Source organism: Zosterops lateralis, assembly GCF_965231275.1.
Source record: "Zosterops lateralis genome assembly, chromosome: 22".
Classification (NCBI taxonomy): Eukaryota; Metazoa; Chordata; class Aves; order Passeriformes; family Zosteropidae; genus Zosterops; species Zosterops lateralis.
Genome location: NC_139782.1, coordinates 5750702 through 5772595, shown reverse-complemented (window position 1 = coordinate 5772595; position 21894 = coordinate 5750702). Strand labels below are relative to the sequence as shown.

General features: G+C 43.0%; 2 protein-coding genes across 6 annotated transcripts; one reads left to right on the top strand and one right to left on the bottom strand.

Annotated features, from left to right (window-relative positions):
• Positions 1–1768: 1768 nt before the first annotated feature.
• Positions 1769–12376, bottom strand: SLC35E2B (solute carrier family 35 member E2B). 5 transcript variants are annotated; one of them, XM_083876892.1, is made up of 9 exons: positions 12359–12376; positions 8525–9037; positions 7613–7748; positions 6563–6690; positions 6126–6246; positions 5735–5788; positions 5075–5147; positions 4394–4539; positions 1769–3357 (listed from the first exon to the last, which is right to left on the bottom strand). In XM_083876892.1, exons 2-9 carry the CDS (start codon positions 8838–8840, stop codon positions 3114–3116), a joined length of 1218 nt encoding a protein of 405 aa, XP_083733018.1. In that variant the 5' UTR covers positions 8841–9037; positions 12359–12376; the 3' UTR covers positions 1769–3113. The 5 variants fall into 5 exon arrangements, with proteins under 5 accessions (XP_083733018.1, XP_083733016.1, XP_083733015.1 ...); XM_083876890.1 differs by lacking the exon at positions 12359–12376 and adding an exon at positions 11845–11924; XM_083876889.1 differs by lacking the exon at positions 12359–12376 and adding an exon at positions 11902–11924.
• On the top strand, positions 12117–21758 carry LOC310918114 (uncharacterized protein). The gene is made up of 9 exons (XM_083876893.1): positions 12117–12160; positions 12317–12398; positions 13332–13485; positions 15115–15260; positions 17258–17434; positions 18102–18215; positions 19469–19555; positions 20413–20560; positions 20964–21758. The coding sequence occupies exons 1-9, from the start codon at positions 12150–12152 to the stop codon at positions 20993–20995; spliced, it is 951 nt and encodes a 316-aa protein (XP_083733019.1). The 5' UTR covers positions 12117–12149; the 3' UTR covers positions 20996–21758.
• Positions 21759–21894: the final 136 nt, after the last annotated feature.

The following is a 21894-nucleotide window of genomic DNA, read 5'->3' as shown; positions in this document are numbered from 1 at the left end:
TCACTTCCGGCCGCGCGCCGGTGACGTCAGCACCGCCTCACGGCGCCCTCATTAACGCATTAAGGCGTTAGTTAATTAATTAATTAGTGAGGCGTTAATTGAGCCGTTCCTCAACGGTTCGGCCGTTTATTAGGGGTATTTATTAACCTCCGGTACCGGTTCGGCAGTAAAGCCAACGAACAGCCGGCAGGGGTGGGAATGGAGGTGTTGTCGCGTTTAATTACGCAATAAAATAATAATTAAAATTAATAAGTGTAATTTAATTACATAAAAGTGTGAGGTTTGAGTGGATAAAGCGCGATTCCAACAAAAAGATGCAGTTTTAAATGGAAATGAGCGAGAGTGAGCAGGGAGGAGGTGACAGAGGGACTGAACAGCAAAAATCCCTAATTTTGCCCTAAAATGCACTAAAAATCCCTAATTATCCATTCTCCGTTAGAAATATGACAATATAATGTCATATAACAGCCAATATAATGGGAAATAATGACAATTTAGGAGCACAGAGAGTGCTGTGACACACCTGCCCCTCAGCGGGTCAGGAACTCACATTGAAGGGAGAAATGCTCTGAGTGTATTAAAAAATATAAAATAAATAATTCTGCCTCCAGTTCACAGAGCTCAGCCTCATCACAGGCAGCAGCAATGCAGTAACACAAACTCTAAAATGTTCCCCAAAAGATTCAATTTTCTGTCACAGCACGGGAGGAGCTGGGTGAGACATCCTCAGGAATTCTCAACAAAGAGCAAAAAAAACAAACTCCTTGTTTACACACGAGAAAAGAAGATTTACTGGTCTGACTGGAGAATAAAAAGATTTTACAAGTCGACAGCCAAGAAGTTGGTTTGTTTAATTTAAGCAAAACAAAAAGGGTGAAGAAAAACACAGGAGACCAAGACTGGAACAAAGCCCAGCCCAGGATGGTTCTGCTGCCACCCACGAGCTTCCCCAGGGGTTAAAATCCCCCTTTTCTGTTAAATTTAAATATAATTTAAAGTTTAAGTTTAAATATTACTCAAATTATGTTAAGTTTTATTAAGTTTAAGCTACTATTTAGCTTAAATAGTAGCTTTTAAGCTACTATTAAGTTTAAGTTACTTTTAAGTTTTATAAAGTTTAAGTAAGAATAGATTTATGTCTTATTAATTTCAAGTTGTTACAGGTAAGTTTTATTAAGTTAATACAATTTAAGATTATTTTTTTTTTTACCAAATCCCATTTTCAAATTCTCCCAAGGGTTCTGTTTTGATCACAGAGAAGGAAAAAAACACCTGCTGGGTTTTAAAATGAACCTCAAAGGAGCTGATGGTGGGATTTATGTGAGAGCAGAGCTGGGATTTCTGTCACCTAAAGCAGAAATGACACAAACCACACTTTTTTTTTTCTTTTTTTTTTTTTAGTTGTACTTTCAAAAATCTCAGTGTATTTGGCAGAAAACAAACAAAAAACCCCACAGAGCTCCACGCCACAGTCCACAGCTTTTATAAAAGTGACAGGATTACAAAAGAAAATAAAATACCACAGACATATCACATACACGAGGATGAAAAAAAAAATTGGCATTTCTCTCCCTCAGATCTTTGGGGAAACTGCCCCAGGCAGCCACTGAGGTGTGGAAATGTAATTTTACAGGAATTCCACTGGTAATTTCCTGTTAACTGTTATTTTTACCATACAGACCACTATACAGCCATGCTCCAGCTTTCCAGAAGAGTGGCAATTATTAAAATCCACTCATTTTAACTTAAGTTTTGTTCCCAAAAAGTCCATGTGAATGTTTTTTTGTAGCTACATGTGCGTTGGTTTGTGGTTTTTTTTTTTTTTTGCCAAAACTAAGGACCGTTCTTCAGAAGTTTGAAAAGGAAAGTTAACTTTTAATCTTTGATCTACCACAAAAACAAACTTCCTTTAAAAAAAAAAAGGAAACTTAAGAGCAGCAGAAATAAAGATTTGCCTCAGTTTATGGTTAATATTCCTCCCTTCCATCTGTCACAGATGCTCTGAGATATTTTAACATAATCAGAAATTAGATATTTTACACACAGGTGTCAGACTCATAACCCTGAGTTTCTAAAAGGCAGCCTTTTGTTGCACTCTTAGAAATAATATTAAAAAAAAAAAAACAACCCATCAGTTTCTTTCCTCATGCATAATAAAATGAAATTAAAACAACAAAATGGTTTCTTACAGAAATACAGAGATCCTGCTTCCTTTGTCACCACAATTTTCAGTGGTTTTTTTCACCTCTAAACAACTACAAGTATTGAATTCAACACTCCATTGACACAGGGTATGTTGTGAATATTTGCATTTCAGTTTTGTCAATAAATGATCACAATGTGCTGTTTCCACATTGCATTTTAGGAGGAAAACCACTACAAATCCTGGATTTGTAGTCAGCAGTAGGTGCTCACCACAGCTCATTGCCCATAGTTTGCTTCAAACCAAACTTAAAAATCGTTTTTTTGGGGAGAGAAGGGTGGGAATTCCAATCCCTCTTGGAATTATGGAATATCCTGAGCGGGAGGGGACCCCACAAGGATCATCCAGTCCAACTCCTGCCCTGCACAGACACCCCAAAATCCCATTTTGTGCTGTCCAAATGCTCCTGGAGCTCTGGCAGGTTTTGGGGGGCCCCAAAAAGCCCTCAGGGCTTGAGGTGAGGCCAGCCCAGGGCAGGGCAGGGTGGGACAATCCCCTCCTTGGACCTCTTCCACCTCTACACAACAGGAATGATGGAGGATGCAGGAAATGCAGAGAACAACTGGGAATTTTCCACGAGGCACCAATTCCATCCCTCTGCCAGCAGAATTCAGTGGTGGGGCCACATTTTCACATTATTTGGACGGGGAGGGAGACAGGGGAATTGTTTTCCCACAAGACACCAAAGTTCTTCCACCAACACAGGCTTGGACACGATTTGCAGTCGAGGAAAGACAACAAAGTCCACGTTTACCACGTTCCAGGTCCTCTCTTTGTGGGCATCAGATTCCCAAGGCTTTCCTGGATCCTTCTCAGCTCCTTCCTGCTTCAAGTCCTGGGCGAAACCTGCCAGGAACTCAAAGGAACCAAAGGAACAACAACATCCAGGAGGATTTTCCTTGGAGCCACATTAATCATAGGATTCCAAATCCTTGGAGATCAGGGGCTCGGTGTCCTCGGTGGGGCCTGGCTGGGGCTGTGGGGCCATGGCCAGGCTGTGCAGGGTCTCCTGCTGGTGCTGCTTGGCCTTGTTGTAAAGCAGGACCCCCACGGTGACCAGGACAGTGCCCACGGCTGACAGGCTGGTGATCTTGTTCCCAAACACGATGATGCTGAGCCAGATGGACAGGGCGTGTTTGACAGTGCTGGCAACGCTGTGGGCAACGGCAGGGATGTCAGGGACAGTGGGGATAACAGGGACAGCAGGGACATCGGGGACATGAGGGACAGTGGGGACATGAGGGGACAGCGGTTCTGCCACATCCCACAGCCAGACTTTAATGTCTACCTTGTTTGTAAATACCACCTGAAGTTCCACTTCCAACCCCAACCATTCTGTGATTTACCTCATTCTCTTTACGCACTACCTTTGGTTTTCCCTTACTTCTAGATACCATCTCAGATTCCACTTCCAGCCCCAACCATCCTGGAATTTCCCTTATTCATCTCTTTGCTTTATACCTTTAGCTTTCCTTTTTTCTAAATGCCACCTCGAATTCCACTTCCAGCCCCAGCCATCCTATGATTTACCTCATTCTTCTCTTTGTAAAAGAGCCTTTAGTTTTCCTTTTTTCTAAACACCACCTCAGATTCCACTTCCAACCCAAACCATCCTGGAATTTCCCTTATTCATCTCTCTGCAAAATACCTTTAAGTTTTCCTTTCTTCTAAACATCACCTGAAATTCCACTTCCAACCCCAACCATTCTGTGATTTATCTCATTCTTCTCTTTGCACACTGCCTTTGGTTTTTCTTAGTTCTAAATACCATCTCAAATTCCACTTCCAGCCCAACCATCTTATGATTTACCTCATTCACTTCTTTGCAAATACCTTTAATTTTCCTTTTTTTTTTAACACCAATAAAGATTCTTCTTCCAGCCCAACCATCCTGGAATTTTTCTTATTCATGTCTTTGCACAATACCTTTAGTTTTTCTTTTTTCTAAATACCACCTCAAATTCCACTTCCAGCCCCAGCCATCCTGTGATTTTCCTCATTCTCCTCTTTGCACACCATTTTTACTGCCTGGTTCTCAAGCAGAAATACTGAGCAGGTTAAAAAAAGAATAGAAAATAATGTTCCTGACTAAAAAAAAAAAAAAAAAAAGTAAAATAGTGTTCCTGAACAAAGAACATAAAATAGTGCTCCTGACCAAAGAATAGAAAATAATTCTTCTGACAATTTTACCTGAAAGTCACAGGAGAAATTTTCCCCATCAAGGCATAGGCTGTGACACTCTGCAGGTGGAACAGGACCCCGTCTATCAGGAGGAGAATCACAATATCCTGGTTGTAGCTGAAGCTTCTCCCACTTTTCCCAATCACAGGCACATCCTAAATGGCAAAACAAAGGGAATTTAAGGGTTTACTTCATGAGAAAAATCTAAAAGTGATTTTCCACTCAGCTTTTAGAAGCAGATAGAGTTTTACATTTAAATTTTAGCCCAACACAACCTAAAACATACAAGACCTTTAGATCCTGTAATTTTTTTCTCAAAAAAAAAATTGCTTTCACAGGGTTGATATTCCTCTGCACCACATGAATATCAACAAAAAGTCAACAAATATTCCAGTCTTTATCTCATACCTCAAATGCACTGAGACAAAATCATGTTTTGAACTCAAAAATCCTGAGATAAACTCAGGCTCTTTGGATTAATTCATGTTCATATTAAATTATTTATTTTACAATTTTCCCTTTATTACTCCCCCAATCTCTTGCAAATATTGGACAAATTGTATTTCAGGTTGATTTAAAAAAATGGGAAGGATAAAAGGTAAAAATTTAAGAATAACCTTTGTTCCACATTCTGCTCACAATTAAAAGAAAAAAATCCCTAAATTCATAAAAATAATTAATTGAAATTACCATGAAGAATATCCAAGCTGGAATAAGCATCACCACAGCAGCAGCACTTGTGTAGAACTGAAGCTCTGGGGCTCTACAAAAGAGAAAAAAAAATTGAAATTATTTATACTTTCCTTTCTCAAAGCAAAGAGGTTTGCTCTCAGGGACTGAAGCTAAAAGACACAAAAAAACCCCCCAAAAGTAGCTTTAAATCTCATGGTAAAATACAAATATATTATTAAAGGTGGTTTTTAGCACAAGACTTTAGTCTTGGTTTAAGTTTCAGAGTTAAAAAGTTGCTTTCTACACACTCAACCAGGTTAAGGATGGTTACTGATTGCTCTGAAAATTTCATTTTTGGGGGTTTTAAATTATATTTTCTAGTATTTATTTTTTAAAATATTTGTATTAAGTAAATATTTTATAAATATAAAAAATTATATAAACCATGTATAATTATTTATTTATTTATATTTTATTTACATTTATATTTTTAAATATTTATTTCTGGGAGTTGTAGCTGTTAATGAAACTTGCAGTGGGAGCTCAAGGGAGTTTTCTTACCCTGATAAAATGACAGAGATGATCAGATTTACACCTTCTGGTGCAATATAATGATAATTATTTCCTTTCTTTAGGCAGCCCTAATACAACCAAATCTGAAATATTTTAAATACTTACGAAAATCTGTATTTATCTCCACTGAGTAGTTTTTTTGAAAAGACGTTTTGCAAACTAGAGAAGAAAAATAAAAAAAAAAAATTAAAAAATTAAAACCCACCAATTATCTGTATTTTAATTAGGACAAATCAATCAATCAATCCTCTAGTGGGGAAATGTTTAAATGTTTTCTACAAGTATAGAAAGGAGTTCTGTCTAATGAAGTTTTATTATTTAATCTCAATAATGCTGTTAGATATGAGAGAGAAAGTGAATAATTTATTAAAAATGCATTTCCAATACCAACATTTCAATGCACTGTACAGAATTAATTTTGTTAAACGATTTTCTTTCATCTCCTAATCAAATTAATTGGTTTTTCCCCACGCCCAGAGCTCCCCTGGTGCCTCACCAGTCCATGATGTTGGTGGACAGAGCTGCGGAGAAGCCCAGGATGTTGAAGCTGATTTCGGTGGCTGTGCACAGAGCCAGCCCTCCCATCACAGGGATCAGGGACAGATTCACCAGCAATCCTGCAGACGAAAAGCCCCAAGTTCACTTTAATTGCTGCATTTTTTAATGCATCCCACTCTGAATTTTGAGAGAATTCGAAATTCTGAACAGCAAGAAAAAAGGACCACACTGAACTTCAATTATTTAAAGCCACAATAATTCCTTCACAGAAAAATAACAACAAATGCCTTTACACCAAACCCTTTTAATTCTACAAACTCATTGTGTTCAGATTGATTCTTCCAGCTGCATTTATTATATATTTTAGTGGCCATTCTTTGACCATGGCCATTAAAAAAAAGAAAGAGAGTAATTAAACCTCATTTCAGGACTCACCAGTGTATTCCCCCAAAATCATCCGGGACATGATGACAGTGAAAATAGGAGCAGAGCTTTTCACAGTTTCTGCAAATGAAACTGCCACATTCTTCAGGCTGACCAGGCCCAGGACCACTGTTGCAAATCTGCAGCAGAAGAAAATCACAAGAAATTAATAAAAAAAAATTTAAAAAAGGAAGGGATTAATTAGTGCACCAGAAGAAATTAAAATAATGCTTCAAGAGAGACTCTTAGACAGTCAGAATAAAAAGAATTGCACCTGCAAGGTCAGCTCTATTTCTTTCAGCTTTGGCTTAAAATATTATTTATTTAAAGCAAATAAAGGCACCCTTGGGCAATTGTGGAATGTCTTTGGCTGCAGAGTGGATTTCCAGAAAACAAATTTACTTTTTAACACACTCCAAGGTTCAAGTGACCATTTTTTAAGCCAAAGTTTTCAATGGGCTCGGTCAGAGAAGTGAAAAATCTTCTGAGAAGCAGCAATTCACAGAGGAAACTTTATCCATCTTTAGTGTAAATTAGATATGCTACACAATTACCACAGTTTAAACCCTGAAATTAATTGAATTTATCGCTCATTTGATATTCTTTATCAGTTTTGCAGGGTAGAGGAAACAAAACCAGGCATTTCTATTCCCTCCTCGACCACAAACTGATACAATCCCAGCACCCAGCAAATATTTACTTTTTCAAAAGATAAATTTTAATAGCCTGGATCACTTTTGAGGCCAAAGGCTGATAAGTATTAATGCACTAAACAAATATCAGCCTCAGAAGAGAGCAGGAAGAAAGTAAATGGAAAGAGAAGTTTGCTCTGGGAAAAAAAAAAAGGTAAATGAGATGGGAAGGCGAAGAAGCCAAAAAATTGACAGCTGAGAAATAGAAATAAAAATTGCAAATAAAAAAATAAGATTATCCTGGGATATTTCTTGGTGAGGGGAAAAGGTAAATACTCCAAACACCACATCATAAAAAGGCAGAGAGACACAAAAACATAACTTTGGTTTGGAAAACCACAAATCTTGGCAGGAAATCTTTCCCATTTACCTCATTAGGCCAACGAAGAGCATGATCATGATGAAGTTGGGGGGGTAGGAGATGCGGGTTTTGTGCTGGTACAGACAGCACGGCACAAACATCTTGATGCAGCCAATGAAGGTGGTGGAAAGCATTTGAACAGCACCTAAAGGGGGATCAGAGAGGGAAAATAAAGTCAGATCACAACCTGCAACACAACAAATCTACTTTCATGAGAAAATTTCTTACACAAACATCTGTGTGGTATTTTTGGCACAGTTAAGAAACTGCTGTGTATATGTTATATATTCTCACAAAAGCCTTTACTTCTACATCTAAAGCAAGGCAGCACAACAAGCCAAATGTTTATAAACCTGGTTCACAGATAAACTGCTCTTGGTTTACCCCTTAAGAAGAAAAAAAAAGAATTAAAATGGCCATTGGATAACAGATCACCAAAAGCAATTCCTGCACTGCACAGCTCAGGAAAGCATCAACAACTTACTCAAAATTTGACTTTTTTTTTAAACCCTCCAACACAAAAACCAAAAATTACTTTTTCTTTTTCTCCTTAAAGCTCCTCTAGGAGCAAAATTTCATCTTTCAGCAAGTGGAGGAAAGGACAATGTCCAAAACCACTTTAAAGGCCAAAATCCCAAGATTCCTCCCCACACCTTCCAAACCAAGAATTTTTCACTTCAACTAAACCATTCTCTCCTTCACCTTTATATAGGATGATCTGGGGTTATCAATCACAGAATCACGGGATATCCTGAGCTGGAAGGGACCCACAGGGATCATCCAGCCCAACTCTTACCCCTGCACAGACACCCCAACAACCCCAAATTATCCAAAATTCTCCAGGAGTTCTGGCAGCTTTTGGGGCTCCCATTCCAGTAAAACAAATCAATCTCCCCCTGGAATTCAGGAAAAGCAGGGTACCTAGCATGCTGGGCTCTCCCTCCAGCAAGGACAGGATGTATTTGTTAAGGAAAAGAGTGCAAAAGCTGAAGAAAAACCACAGAGTGAGGTAGATGAGAGCGTGGGAATTCCAGATGCCCAGGTCGGACTCGATGACCGTGGTCTCTGTGATTGTGATTTTCAGGACATTCTCCTCTGGCAAACTGTCACTGCGAGCAATGACGAATTTCTCACTCCTGTTAGCAAAGAGTGAGCCCAGCTGGAAGAGGGATTTTCCTCCCTTCGGCTTCTCCTCCAGCTGGGGAGGACTTGGGGCCTCTGGTGTCACGGCTGACATGGTGAAGTGAAGAAATGAAAATTTGTCCTTCACACCAAGCAACACTGACACAGCACTTGTGGAAACAAAAATGTCATGGGGTCAGTGTTTCATCTCCCAGGGGCCTGGGAAAACTGGGCTTGGTCCTCTCCAAAGAACATCTTGCAGGAATATGAACTCCATATGCTTCTTCATGTGGGCTGCTCCATGTTTTTTGCCTAAGAGGGAAAAAAAAAAAAAGAAGAAACATGTGTGACATTTTACATACCTAATGCAGCAAAGATAGCACATCTCACCTGCACTTTATGAAAGATAAAGAGGCCTCTGTAATCCTTCAGGATGGATTTTGAACTCCTGATGTCTTCATGCCAAGATAAGCAACAAGAACTTAGGGAGGTTTTTTTATTCTAAAATAAAACACACACACCCACCAGACTTTGTGGTTTTATGTCCTTTTTCCTCTGGAGCACCTCAACACGACCTTTTCAATTATAACTAACTCCTCTTCCAGATTCTCCAGTGTCTTTGATCTTTGATCAGTCTGTCTTTAAACACTCCCCAGAAACATCTTCCCAACCCAGCAAATCCAAGCAGGAACCTCTGCCCTCAGTACTAATTAACCTGTTATCAAAGAGATCAATAATCAAAGGCTGGAACTCCCAGCAATAACAGAGCTGTCCTGGTAAATGTATCCAGGTGAAAAAAAGTAGGGAAATATGTCCAAGAGCTTTCCAGAGTGGTTATTCATTTAATTACATGGGAATAATGCAACATTCCTCATTTTGCTATACCTTGCAATTCAATATTAGCACTTGCACCTCATTCTTAAAGCCTTTATAACAAACTTGGCAGCAAAAGGCATTAAATTATTTGCAACCAGAGTTTTTTTCTTTTACAAATTCCACAAAATGTGACAAGTTACAGTAGCAGAGTAGAGGGAACAACAAAACCACCCTGTGATCTTTACTCCTCTCACAATCAATGGCAAGAGAAATACAAGAGCTGTAACAAGACCTGCCCTGGTTTTGTGAGTTCACTCTGTTTTCTTTAAGATTTTGTTTTTGATGCTTTTCAAATGTCCAATGTGGCATCTCAAATAAATCACAAAGAGGTACTGAGGAGTTAAAGATCTCGTGCCAGTCTCAGTGTCCTACACAGCAGCCACTTCACAGTGACATTTCCCATTCCTGACATTCTCTAGTTACTGCAGCCATGCACTGAAGATTTCCATCCCTGTGCCCTCATCTCTTTTCCTTTTTCCAGGAATTCATGCCAGCAGCACACTGAGGTATGGGACCTTCTGCCACCATCACATTAATCCACAAACTTGGGGTAAACCAGTTTTAACACAAAACTTTGAAAAAAGATACACATTCTCCAAGAGAATTTGTTAAGGAAAATGGATTCTTGACTCCTCCTCCTTTTCCAGGTCATTAAAAAAAAAAAAAAAAAAAAAAAGTCTACATTCAAAATAGTTAATTATCATATCTTTTCAAATCTCTTTTCTGTTTATACAGCTTAATTAAAGTCAAGACCAATTAAGCACAACCAAAGCCCCACCCTCGGCAGCGCTGAGATATCAGATTTGATATCAGCGATTCCACACATGGCAGGAAGCAGAACAACAAACAAAGAACAAAACTACTCCCCTAAATTACTGACCTGCTGGCTTAAATCAACTGGAAAGTCTAAACGGGCTGAAAGAGTTCTCCATCTGGAACTAATTCAGTCTTGCTCCCTCAAGGCCAACCAGCAGCTGATGTTTACCAACAGATGAAAACGTGGCAGTGGTTGGCAGTTGTTTCTCTTGGATTACTCACAAAGACTTCAATCTTCCAGCTCAAAAGGAACCAGCGGAGAGAGTGCCTCTCCTTGTATCTCCTCCAACCCTTAACTACACTCCAGTAACAATGTATTAGGGTGAGAAACATAGCCACAAAGAACTTCAGAAAGCCGGCGTTCTGCAAATAGAAACTAAAGCTCAAATATGTTGCAAGGGTTTGAAAAGCTGAGGCTGATCTGACAGTGAAAAAACAAAGGTTTGTGTCCATGACCTTTCATCTGTTACGCAAAAGGTCACTCTAAACATTGCTCCCAGAGCAGGAAATGCACCGAATTCAGCACCCTGAGCAAGCCACAATTCTGTGCAGCAAATGCACCAAATTCAGCACCCTGAGCAAGCCACAATTCTGTGCAGCAATTGCACCGAATTCAGCACCCTGAGCGAGCCTCAATTCTGCACATCCTGTGCAGCAAATGCACCGAATTCAGCACCCTGAGCAAGCCTCAGTTCTGCCTCAATTCTGTGCAGTAAATGCACCGAATTCAGCACCCTGGGCGAGCCTCGCTCACTAACACTGCCTCCCTAACGCCAACGAGAGCATCCTAGATGCTACAAACACCACAAACACAACAGCAGAAGACGCTGAAAGGCTGAAGCAGCTCAGCACTTCGTGGCACTCCAGCTGTGCTTCTGCTCATTCACTGCCAGAGCCTTCCCTCCCCGCATTCCCAACCGGCTCCCCGCAGTCCATTCCCATTCCCATTTCCATTCCCGCCCGTGTCCCGGTGCCCGCGGCTCCCGGAGCATCATCCCCCGCACCGCAGAGAGCTTCGGAGCCCTCCGCAGGAGCACCACGGCCCTTCCGACCCAGCCTTGGGGCCCAGGGGCTTTTCAGCACCGCCATCCCCCTGCCCAGGCCCGGCTCGGGATCCTCCTCTGCGGCAGCGCCCGCTGCTCCCTCCCCTTTCTCCATCCTTCCCTCCATCCCCGGAGCCCTCAGCGCATCCCGGCCGCCACCTGCGCCCCGGCGCTCCCAGGGCTCCGGTAACACCGATCTCCGGTAGCACAGAGCTCCGGTAACAGCGGGCAGCGGCCGCCCATCCCGTGCCGTGCCCGCAGCCCGCGGTGAAGAGGCGGGCCGGCCCCGCACCGCGCCCTGAGGGATGGCAGGGCCGGGCCCCGCGGAGCCCAGCACCGGGCTCACAGCCCTTTGTCACCGCGCCGCCGGGGAGGCCATTTTACCAAACCCACGAGGAAAACCGAGTAAAGCAGAAGGAGAGGTGTTTACAGCGCACGTACAGCCGGGAAGAACCGCGCGGAGCCGGGAACCCTCCATGGAGCCCGGGCGGGCCGCCCAGCGCTGAGGGGACCCCCGGGGCGGAGGGGCGGGAGCGCGGCGGCCCCGCCGCCCGGGAGGAGCCCAGGCAGCGCTTCCCGCCCGTGCCGGGGAAGTGACGCCGGTGCCCGGCCCCCGGAAACGCCCCGGGACCCCTCGGCAGCGATGTAGGGCCCGCGGCCCGGGCGGGACGCGACCGGCGGCCGCCGCTATGGACGGCAGGTACGGGCGGGCCGGGCCGCACCACGCGCGGCTCTGGGGGGGGATCCCCCCGCCTCACCTTGAGGCGCCCGTGTTGGGGATGGGGGGTCCCGGGCGGTTCCCCCCCGCTCGGGGGTGGTACGGCCCCTCCTCACGGCCCCGTTCTCTTTCCCTCAGCGGCGCCGCGGCTCCGGCGGGGCCCAACCTGCCCAACCTCACCCCGCGGCACCGGCAGCTCATCCCCACGCCCTGCGGCCCCGTGAGTACATCTCTGCTGCCTGCCCGTGTCCTCCGCGTTTCTCTGCCCCCGGGGGAAGGGGAGGGATGGATAAACGCGGCTCAAATCCGCCCCCGGAGTCAGACGGGTCAGGGAGGTGAGGTGTCTGCAGGCCGAGGCGGTGACAGAGGTGCTGACAGCACCCTGGGGTGTTCTGAGCTGGGAGGGACCCTCAGGATCGTGGATCCAGCTCCTGGCCCTGCACAGACGCCGCAAATCCCACCCTGTGCAGCCCTGACAGCTCCTGGAGCTCTGGCAGCATCAGGGCCCATTCCCTGGGGAGCCTGAGCACCTTCTGAGGGAAAAACCTTCCCCAAAATCCAACCTAAACCTGCCCTGGCCCAGCTCCAGCCATTCCCTGTCCCTGTCACAGAGATCGGAGTTTTCCCTCAGGAGGAGCTGCAGCCCCTGAGATCCCCCCCAGTCTCCTCCAGCTGAACAAACCAAGTGTTAAATTCCTGCCAGGATTTTGCTCCACCTGAAATATCTTAATAAAAGAAAATAAGGACTTTCTTACCAAGAACGCTGACTCTGCCTTTACAGTTTTCTGAAAGTAAAAGTGTGAGGAAATGTTATTTCCATGCTCTGACAGGTGTGTGTGTGGGCATTGGCAATCTATAATCTATATATATATTATATATATAATATATAATGTCATAGATTATAACACCACGGACCTGTGAGGCACAGAGACAGGCTGTGGGTATAAACCAGGACAATCTAGGCTGAGATTAATTATGAAATAAAGTCAGACTTCTCCCTTCCTCAGCAGTTCAGGAGTTTCAGTCCAGTCGTGGAGTTTCTCTTCCTTTTCCCTGCCCTGTCTCATTTCCCCCACTCGCCTCAGATGTGATTTTTAGGAACAGCAAGGAGTTTATTCTGCGTGATATGTTAAAGAATTTTCTCCCTTTACAGATAAAACCATGTTCAGAGCTGTCATTCCCTGTGAAGATCTACTTCTGTGTCACTATTTTGTCCCTGCTGAGTGTCATAGGGCTGACCATAGAGACCCTGGTGCGCCAGACTGAGGAGGATTTCACCATTTCCTTTATTCAGCTGGTTGGAGTTGGTAAGAAACCCAGTTTGGGTGGAGTAAATAATGAAAATAATGAAAATGATGATGATAATAATAATAATAATGTTAAATAATAAAAATAAATAATAATATAATAATTAAAATAAAAATAAATCAAATAAAAATTAAATTATATAAAATTAATAATAATAATAATAATAATATAATGCGATTAAGCAGCAACTGAAATTTCTTATATAAGAGATAGTGGGTGTTCAGCTGTGCCAAAAAAACTCACCAGTTCCTATTTTAATGGTCTGAGCCATAATATGCTGGGAATTCAGGTGTCCACACTCCAAACTTCCTTCTTTGGGTATTTCCAGTCAGAGCTTCAGCAGAAACTTCTTGGGTCCATTTGTATTAAACAGAAATTAACATGAAAATAATAAACTCGAGGATTTCAGGAGATTTCATGTGATTGTGCCATCTCTGCAAAAAGCTTGATGACTAAAAAAGAGCTTATTTTCAAATTTGTACAGATTTCTGTGGATTTAGCAGCTGAATTTACAAAACAAGGAAATACCATCTTGAGCCCTTCAGGTCTTCCTGAGGTCATGTACAGAAAAAATGATTCACTTTGTAATTGGCCAATCATTTTCCATTTTCTCAGTCCCTGCTAAGGGCAGTGGGAAAGGAAGTTCATTCCCTGAAGGTTTTTTTAGAGAGAACGAAGTCATTATTTAATTTTGAAAATTTGTCAAACACTGTCCCCATGTCCCAGCAAATGTGGGTGAGCTGGTAGGTGTGGAATTAAGGAAGGAGTGCTTTGGAAAGAGAAATTTGTTGTTATTTTGGTAATTGTGGTAATAATTAACCAGTGTTTGCAGCAGCATCCTGTGAAAAGACAAAACCTTATTTAAGTTTTACCAAAAAAGCATAAAATTCACAGTGACAGCTGACTGGAGGCTTGATGTATTTCACAGAAATAAAACTCAGGCCTGTCCTGACCCAGTTCTGTTTTGGTTTATAGTTTGCAGGGTGGGATGTTTCAAAATTCCCACACTTAAATAAACTGAATCCAGTCCACGTTCATTTCCACACACAAACCCTGTGCAGTGGCCAGACCACACAGGCAGCACTGTGGAGGGTGTGTGTGACTAATAAACTGCTTTTTAGCCACCTGCATTACTCTGGGAAGATAATTTGATTTCAGTTCTTTAATAAAAACGATGCTGTTTCATTTCCTTCAAATAAACAACTGGACAGTGTGATATTCATAGACTGACCCAGCCCAGCTGCCAGTTTGGATAACAAACTGCCATTTTCACGGTGTTATTTCACAAGTAATTAAAAAAATCTAACTAATAATTTTATTTCTTGTGTGCTAAACACAGTGGGGAGTGTTTTAATTACCCAATTCAAGCTCCTTGGTCAGAACAGAGACAGGAGCATTGGGGACACTTTGATCCTTCCTCTTTGGGCTCCAGAATTGGGAATTTTGGGGACATTTTGATCCTTCCACTTTGGGCTCCAGAATTGGGAATTTTGGGGACACTTTGATCCTTCCACTTTGGGCTCCAGAATTGGGAATTTTGGGGACACTTTGATCCTTCCTCTTTGGGCTCCAGAATTGGGAATTTTGCCCCTGTTTGAGCTGGCACTGACACTCCCTCTCCTCCCCAGTGTTCTGTGTGTATTATGTGAGCAGGGGAATCCTGCAGGAGAACCGCCAGGAGCTCTTTGTGTTCGTGCTCTCCATCCTGCTGGTGATGCTGCGCTCCATCATCAACTTCACCCTGCTCCCTGCGGAGCAGAAGCCAAAGCTCCTGGTCAGTCTCCTGCTTTTAATCAGCTTTTCCTTCCCCTCACAGCTTGGGTTTGAAAATCTGTCATTGGGAAGGCAAGATGTCTGTGGTAACGCAGATTTTATAGATATAAACCCCAAATTATTATTTATATTAATTTTTATTAATACACATTATTATATACTATATATTATATTTACTATTATATGATATATACTGCTATATATTATAATATACTATTTTAAATTTTATTATTTTCATATAGTATTATTTTTATTATTTACATTTATCTTTATTATCTATATATTATGTATTATATATTCTGTTATATTATGCATCATACATTATTACATATTATATAATAATTCTTATATATAATAGATTATTTATATTATAAATATAATATAATATTATAATAAATATAAATATAAATATAATATATATGTATATATATAATGAATATATAGTATATATTCATTATATAATATTAATAATATAAAATATGTACTGTAATATGATGTAATATATAGATTATATTAATTATTAGCTATTAATGTGTTCTTGTAACTGCCAACAGAAGAACCAGGCTGAATTATCCCTGCTGAACAACAAAATGTTCACACCCACAACTCCAAATCTTCTCTGGGTTTCCTTGTGGCAGCACCCAAAAATAACAGAAATATCAAAGAATTACACCAAGTTACTGTAAAATGTATCCTTCACTTCACCTGCTCTGTTTCAGATTTCCCTCTGTGAAGTGTCTGGCCTGAAATCACTTAAATCTAACCTGGGCTGGAACTGGAATCCCCAGTCTGCAGCCACAGCTGTTACCCAGTGCTCTTAAATGTGTTTTTATGAGATTTATGGGAACCTGCAAGGAAACAAAAAGATACAATAATGCCACTCCAGGTTATCTTGTTTGCATTTCGTGGCAGTAAAATTGATGAAAGGATTGTATTGTAGGCCTTACTAAGGTTTGGAGGTAAATTCCCACTTGTTCTGCTTCCAGGAAGTGCTTTCTTTTTATCACATTTTTCTCAACCAAGGTTCTTCCCTGCTGTGAATTTATCCAAAAATTCCTCTTCAGCAGGAGAGGTGGCAGCCAAGCAAGGGACAGCGGGCAAAGCAACTTTGCTAATTAAGTTTATTTATCAATTGGCCATTCAGTTAAACACATTTTATCTGGATTGGTAGGGCCAATAAGGAACAGGCAATAAAAGAAATGCAAGTTACTTTTAAGATGCACAGTTTAAATATTAAACAAGAACTTCAAAGTAAAACCAGTATAAACATGAAAAGTATCATTAGGGTTTTTTTTTTAACTACTCTAACTTGGATTTCAGTAACTCTGCTTCCTGAGCCAGAATAATTTCTAGTTATAAATATTTTCATATCAATTCTGAAGGACATTTTCCCACTTGGACCATCCTTTAAGCAGGAGGAATTAACTGTTAATTCCAGCAAAGAGGACACAAACAGACACAAACCTGTGTTTCCTGGAACTCTGCAACTCCAGCATTGAGAACATCCCCTGTCCCTGGGGAAAGTGTCATAGGACATGAAAGAAAGATGAGAGACTTCAAATATTTCAGAAGGCAAAGAGCATAGAAAAAGGGTTTTATTGTCTAATTTTTACTACCATTATAAAAGGTGTTCCAATACAGACTTAACATAATTGGTGAATAGGAATGACACCTCTCTAATTCCATTATTAAACCAGAGAAACAGCAAAACACCACCTGGACAAAGATTGTTTTGAGAAAGGAGAGTTGTTTGCCAAGATTGTTTTGAGAAGAAGCTTTCTTGAGAGATTTTTCCTTGGGAAAAGTCAGCAGCTGCCAGCAGGCTGAAATCTCTCAGCCCCAGAAATATCAGCCCCAACAGGAAAGGTGGTTTTGAGCAACAGGAAGCTTAGAACTGGTCTCTGTGCAGATTCTGTCACTCCTGTCTGTATTTCCAGCTGGATTGCAGTGCCAGCCTGGCCCTGCTGTGACCACTGCTGTCCTGTTTCTCTCCCTCAGGCCCGTTTTGTGCTGATCCTGCTGGTGGGTTCCTTTGACGTGGTCTGTGCCCTCATCCTCATCCAGAGCCAGTCCATGATGGCATTCCGGGTGGGGGGAGCCCTGGAGAGCCTCCAGTCCCAGTACTTCATGCTCAACCTCTGCTTTTCTATGCTCACTTTTGATCTGCAGGCACAGGTACAGAGCTCTGGCCCCCAGATTCTCTTTTTCCCTCTTATTGATGATGTCTTGGGCTGGCTGAGTTGAATTATTCCTTTCCAAGAGCAATCCTCTCTCTTACCTTAATTATATTAACTTAATAATGGGTATAGCTTAGCTAAATTCCATACAAATGAATCAAAATATATATTTATGGTTGTCTTGCACAAAAGAACTGAAGCTTATTTTTAGGAAGTTTATCCCTAAAAAAAATAGTTGTATCCAAGATCTCCCACCCACCCATGGCCTCCTGAATTAAGCAAGGTTATTCCTGCCCATCTCAGGCTCCAGCCTTCTGCTTTCCAGCTATCTCCTGCATTGAGGAAATGATTCTGGGGTGGGAGAGAGGAACTTGACCAGCAGAGCAGTGTGGCAGAAAATGAAGTTACAGATGGGGGAAGTGAACCCAAGACCTGTTACTTCTGTACACACCCCTCAGCCTCATTTACTGCTGCATTCCTTGGCTTTTTCTGCTCTCCCTGTGCTTTGTGGTTGCTGTTACACAGGGAAGCACCTCTGTCCTCGTTTGAGGAATAATTTCACCTTTGAGACCCGTGCCCAACTTGCTGTTGCAGGGAGTTTGTGGCAGATATTTTTTGCTGCACAGTCTCCAAGAATGATTTAATCAAAAGTTTGCCTCCCCCAGCTGTGCCTGTGCATCCTCCTGATCAGCCTGCACGAGATGACCCTGGTGCACAACATCATCTCTGCCACGGGCGTCGTCTGGGGCTGCCTCAAGGTCACCGTGGGCGTCATCGCAGTGAGTGTCCAGCTGCAGGGGACACAGGGGACACACAGCCCCTGGCACTGCCTCATCCTCACCCTGAGGATTCCCACAGGCCCAGGGAAGGGAGCCAGGATGGAGAAAAGCAGAGCAGCAACAATATTGAAGCCAGGTTTTGTCTAAATCTGGGTCTGGACAAAGTCACGTTGTCATTGTGCTGTTCTGAGGGACATTGTTTTAGTCTCAGTCCTTGATCACTTTAATGAAATCTGGAGGATCACAGTGTCTTCAGTATTTCTGCCTCTCTGCCAAGGCTGGGTGACACTGGGAGCAATCCCTCAAATTAAAACAGTGTTACAGACACAGTGAGGCCTTAAATCCTTAGGAAAACCACACCAAAAAGATGAGGGGTCCTTTACTGGGGCATCTCCTTCAAACCTCAGGGACAGTTTCCAGGTTAACCTAAAGATTTGTGAACTTGAAATTCCATTTTTCATGTCAGACTGCATCTCCTCTGAAATCTTGAGCCTCTGTTCCAAGAATGATTGCAGAATCAGGGCCAAAGTACATCAGATAAGTGAGTTTTTTATTACCAGGAAGGAGTTTAGGGGTTTTTGGGGGTGAATGTTGTTTCAGGCTCCTGGGGTATTTGCTTTAGTCACTCACACAAATTCCTGACAGCTGAAATACAGCTCCCTGTGTGTTTTGATGGCTTTCCTTGCTAAAATTGTGCTTTTAAAACACATCAGTTTTGGGTTTAGGGGGAATCTGGTGCTGATCAGATGCATCAAATCCAATCCTAAGCACAGTCACTGCTCTCACCCCCAGTGACTCAGCTGCTTTCCTTCCTTTGCTCAGACCTCTCCCAGCCCAGGGCTGCTGCAGTCCCTTTCTTCTTTCCCAAGTCCTAGGGTGGATTGTGAAATTCAATTCTCCTGGCACTTCTATCCTTATGCTTCTCCCCCATTTCGCTCCTCAGTGACTGCACTTCTCTGCAGTCAGAAGAAAGGTGGAGAAGTCACAGGGAGTTTTCAGTTACCCATGAAAACATTCAGCTGCAAGAGAAAATCTGAGTGTGCCCAGAGAGAAAGGTCATCATCACTCCTGGCCCAGCTCAGGGGAAAATAGAGGCTGAATTTCCTGCTAAAAGACACAGAGAAGGGAAGTGGAGAGCAAAGCTGAAACTGAGAACTCAGCTTAACCAATACAGGAAATGCTATGAAAAACATGCAGTTTTCATAGATCATATAGCAATGACTTAAAAAGCTGTATTTCTCTCATTTTACCAGATTTTAAAGGAGCTGAAACCTCTGGTGTGGGTATTTCTGATTCAGAATGTGCCTGAGGTGGTTTATCTCATCTACCTGCTCTACACGGTAAGGGGAGCAAGGCTGGGGGCCTCACCCTCATCCTCCTCAGGGCCCAAAGGTGCTGCCTCAGCCCTTCCCTGCAGCTCCTGCTGGATTTCAAGAGAGCAGAGCAGATCCTGCCTCTCCAGGATCAGCTTTTCAGGACAGGGACCAAGTCAAGCTGCTCTTGAACTGATCTGAGGGAGGAGAGGCTCTGGAAGTCCCTGCAAAGAATGATGAGGGAAAGACAAAACAAAATCTTGTTCAAGATACACAACTCCTCAAAAATGCCTCCCCTCCTTCACAACAAGCCTCAAGTGGTGCCAGAGCATTAGACCAGGGCTCAGTTGTTGTATTTTAAAGAATTTCTCAGGCAGCACCCACAGCTGTGGATCCTGCTGTAGTCAAAACAAGGCAGTGCAAGCCCAACAAACTCCAATTTGGGGCACTTTTTTGGCTCTGTTACACTGATAAAACTTTTATCAGTGGGCAACTCCCACAGGATGTGTGAAAGAAGGTGAGGAGAGAGGAGGGCAAGGGGAAGCCAGGCTGTTCATCCTGGGCAGGGCTGGAATGCTGAGAGTGGCCAGGGCTTCTCATCCTTCACACCCACAGCCTCAGGGATCCATTCCTCAAAGGGAGCTTCCCATTAGTGCAGGCCTGTTTGAGCTGGCAGAGCACAGCAGGACCTCACAATGTCTGTAGATCATAAAATCAGAAAACTGAAATGATTTCAAAGTGACCCACTTGGGTTTTTCTTTCTTCTTTTCCCCCAGTTACCACCCAGTGACTCCTCTCAGAAATTCAGTGCTTGGGTGCATGTTGTAGCTCCGAGGCTTTGTGGCAGCAGGTGGTGATGGTTTCGTGTCTCCCTTTCCCTGCAGGTGATAAGGGAGTGGGGCAAAGGCAATTCTTACACCCTGGAAGCTGCTTTCATCACTGGCTCCTGCATTTCTGTCGCAATCAAATCTGTTCTGTTCTGGGCTCTGGTTCACGTCTACCGCAGCTTCGGGCAGGGGCTGAGGGAGAGAAGTAAGTACCCCAGAAATTCACTGGGAAGGGGGGAGCCTGGTCTGGCACAGGGAAATAGCCAGGAAAATCCTTAGGGACAATCCCAGGAAAAGGCAGATCCCTAATCAAGCACTTCTGAAGCCTCAGAATTACCGGGCTGCCAAAGCTTAGAAGTTGGGTGGAACAGATGTGGCTTTTCCCTGAAGAAAGCTGGTGCCAACCTGAGCAGGAACTGCTGCTGTCCCAAAAATCACACCTGTGTGAGCAAATCTCTGCCTACTTGCACTATTTCTATCACAGTGTAATGTACAGAGACAATAAAGGGACCTGGGAGCCAGTGATGTGACACAAGCCAAAGCTGTTCCCTGAGGGTCACTGAGCCCCTGCACTGCTGCTGACTGAGCTCCCTCTTCTCTTCCCACAGTGTTTTCTTCCTATGGAAGGATCGACTCCTGAGGCCTCCCTGTGCTCCTCCTGCAGCTCTCACTGAGTGAAGCCACCCCAGGGTGGCAATAAAGGGTCCCTTTTCCCAGGATGGAGGAGGTTCAGGAAGGTGGCACACATTTCTTGCAGCAGTGCAGGTGGGACAGAGCTTAAAATGTGCTGGGGAAATTCCCAGCTGATCCTGCTGATAGGACCAAGCACCTTTCACTCTTTTTCCTGCTGCTGCTGCTTTGGAAGCACAAGAGGGGTTCACACCTGCATGTGAGTGGGGAATGTTGCTCCTTTCAATGCTTTTTCCCTGGAGAGACACAAATATCAATGAAGGAAACTTGCACACCCATCCTCTGTACCCGAGTCTAGAAGGGGATTGTGCTGCCATCATTTCCCAGCTTGGATCTACTGCTGAGCAGGTCCAGCCCTGGTGGTTTGGTGACAGTGGTGTCCCCTGTCTAGGGCTCCTTTTCCTCCTCTGGCTTCAGAATATTTGAATTTATTTCTTTTTTAACCCCAGCTACACATGAAAACTCCCTGTAACCTCACCCCTCCCTCAGTGTAACCAAGGTGCCATTTCATACCCAAGGGACTGTTACATCTAAGCCTTTAATACTGTAATTTAAAAGTTTGGTATTTTATTGACTGGAACCTTTAACTACTGGCTATTTTTTAATAAAGTATAAGCACAGTTTGTGTATGGATAATTATTCCACAGGGAACAGCACCAATTCAAGGGGAATTCCCTTAGAAAACTGAATAGGGAAGAGGTTGGGACTGGAATTCATGGGTGCTGTGGACATTGCCATTACACTTCTCTTCAGACCCAGCTTTATTTGCAGGCAGCTACACTGCAAAAAGCAATTTAAATTAAAAACTTATTACAGCTTATTAGGGAGATTGATGAGGATTCTATCAAA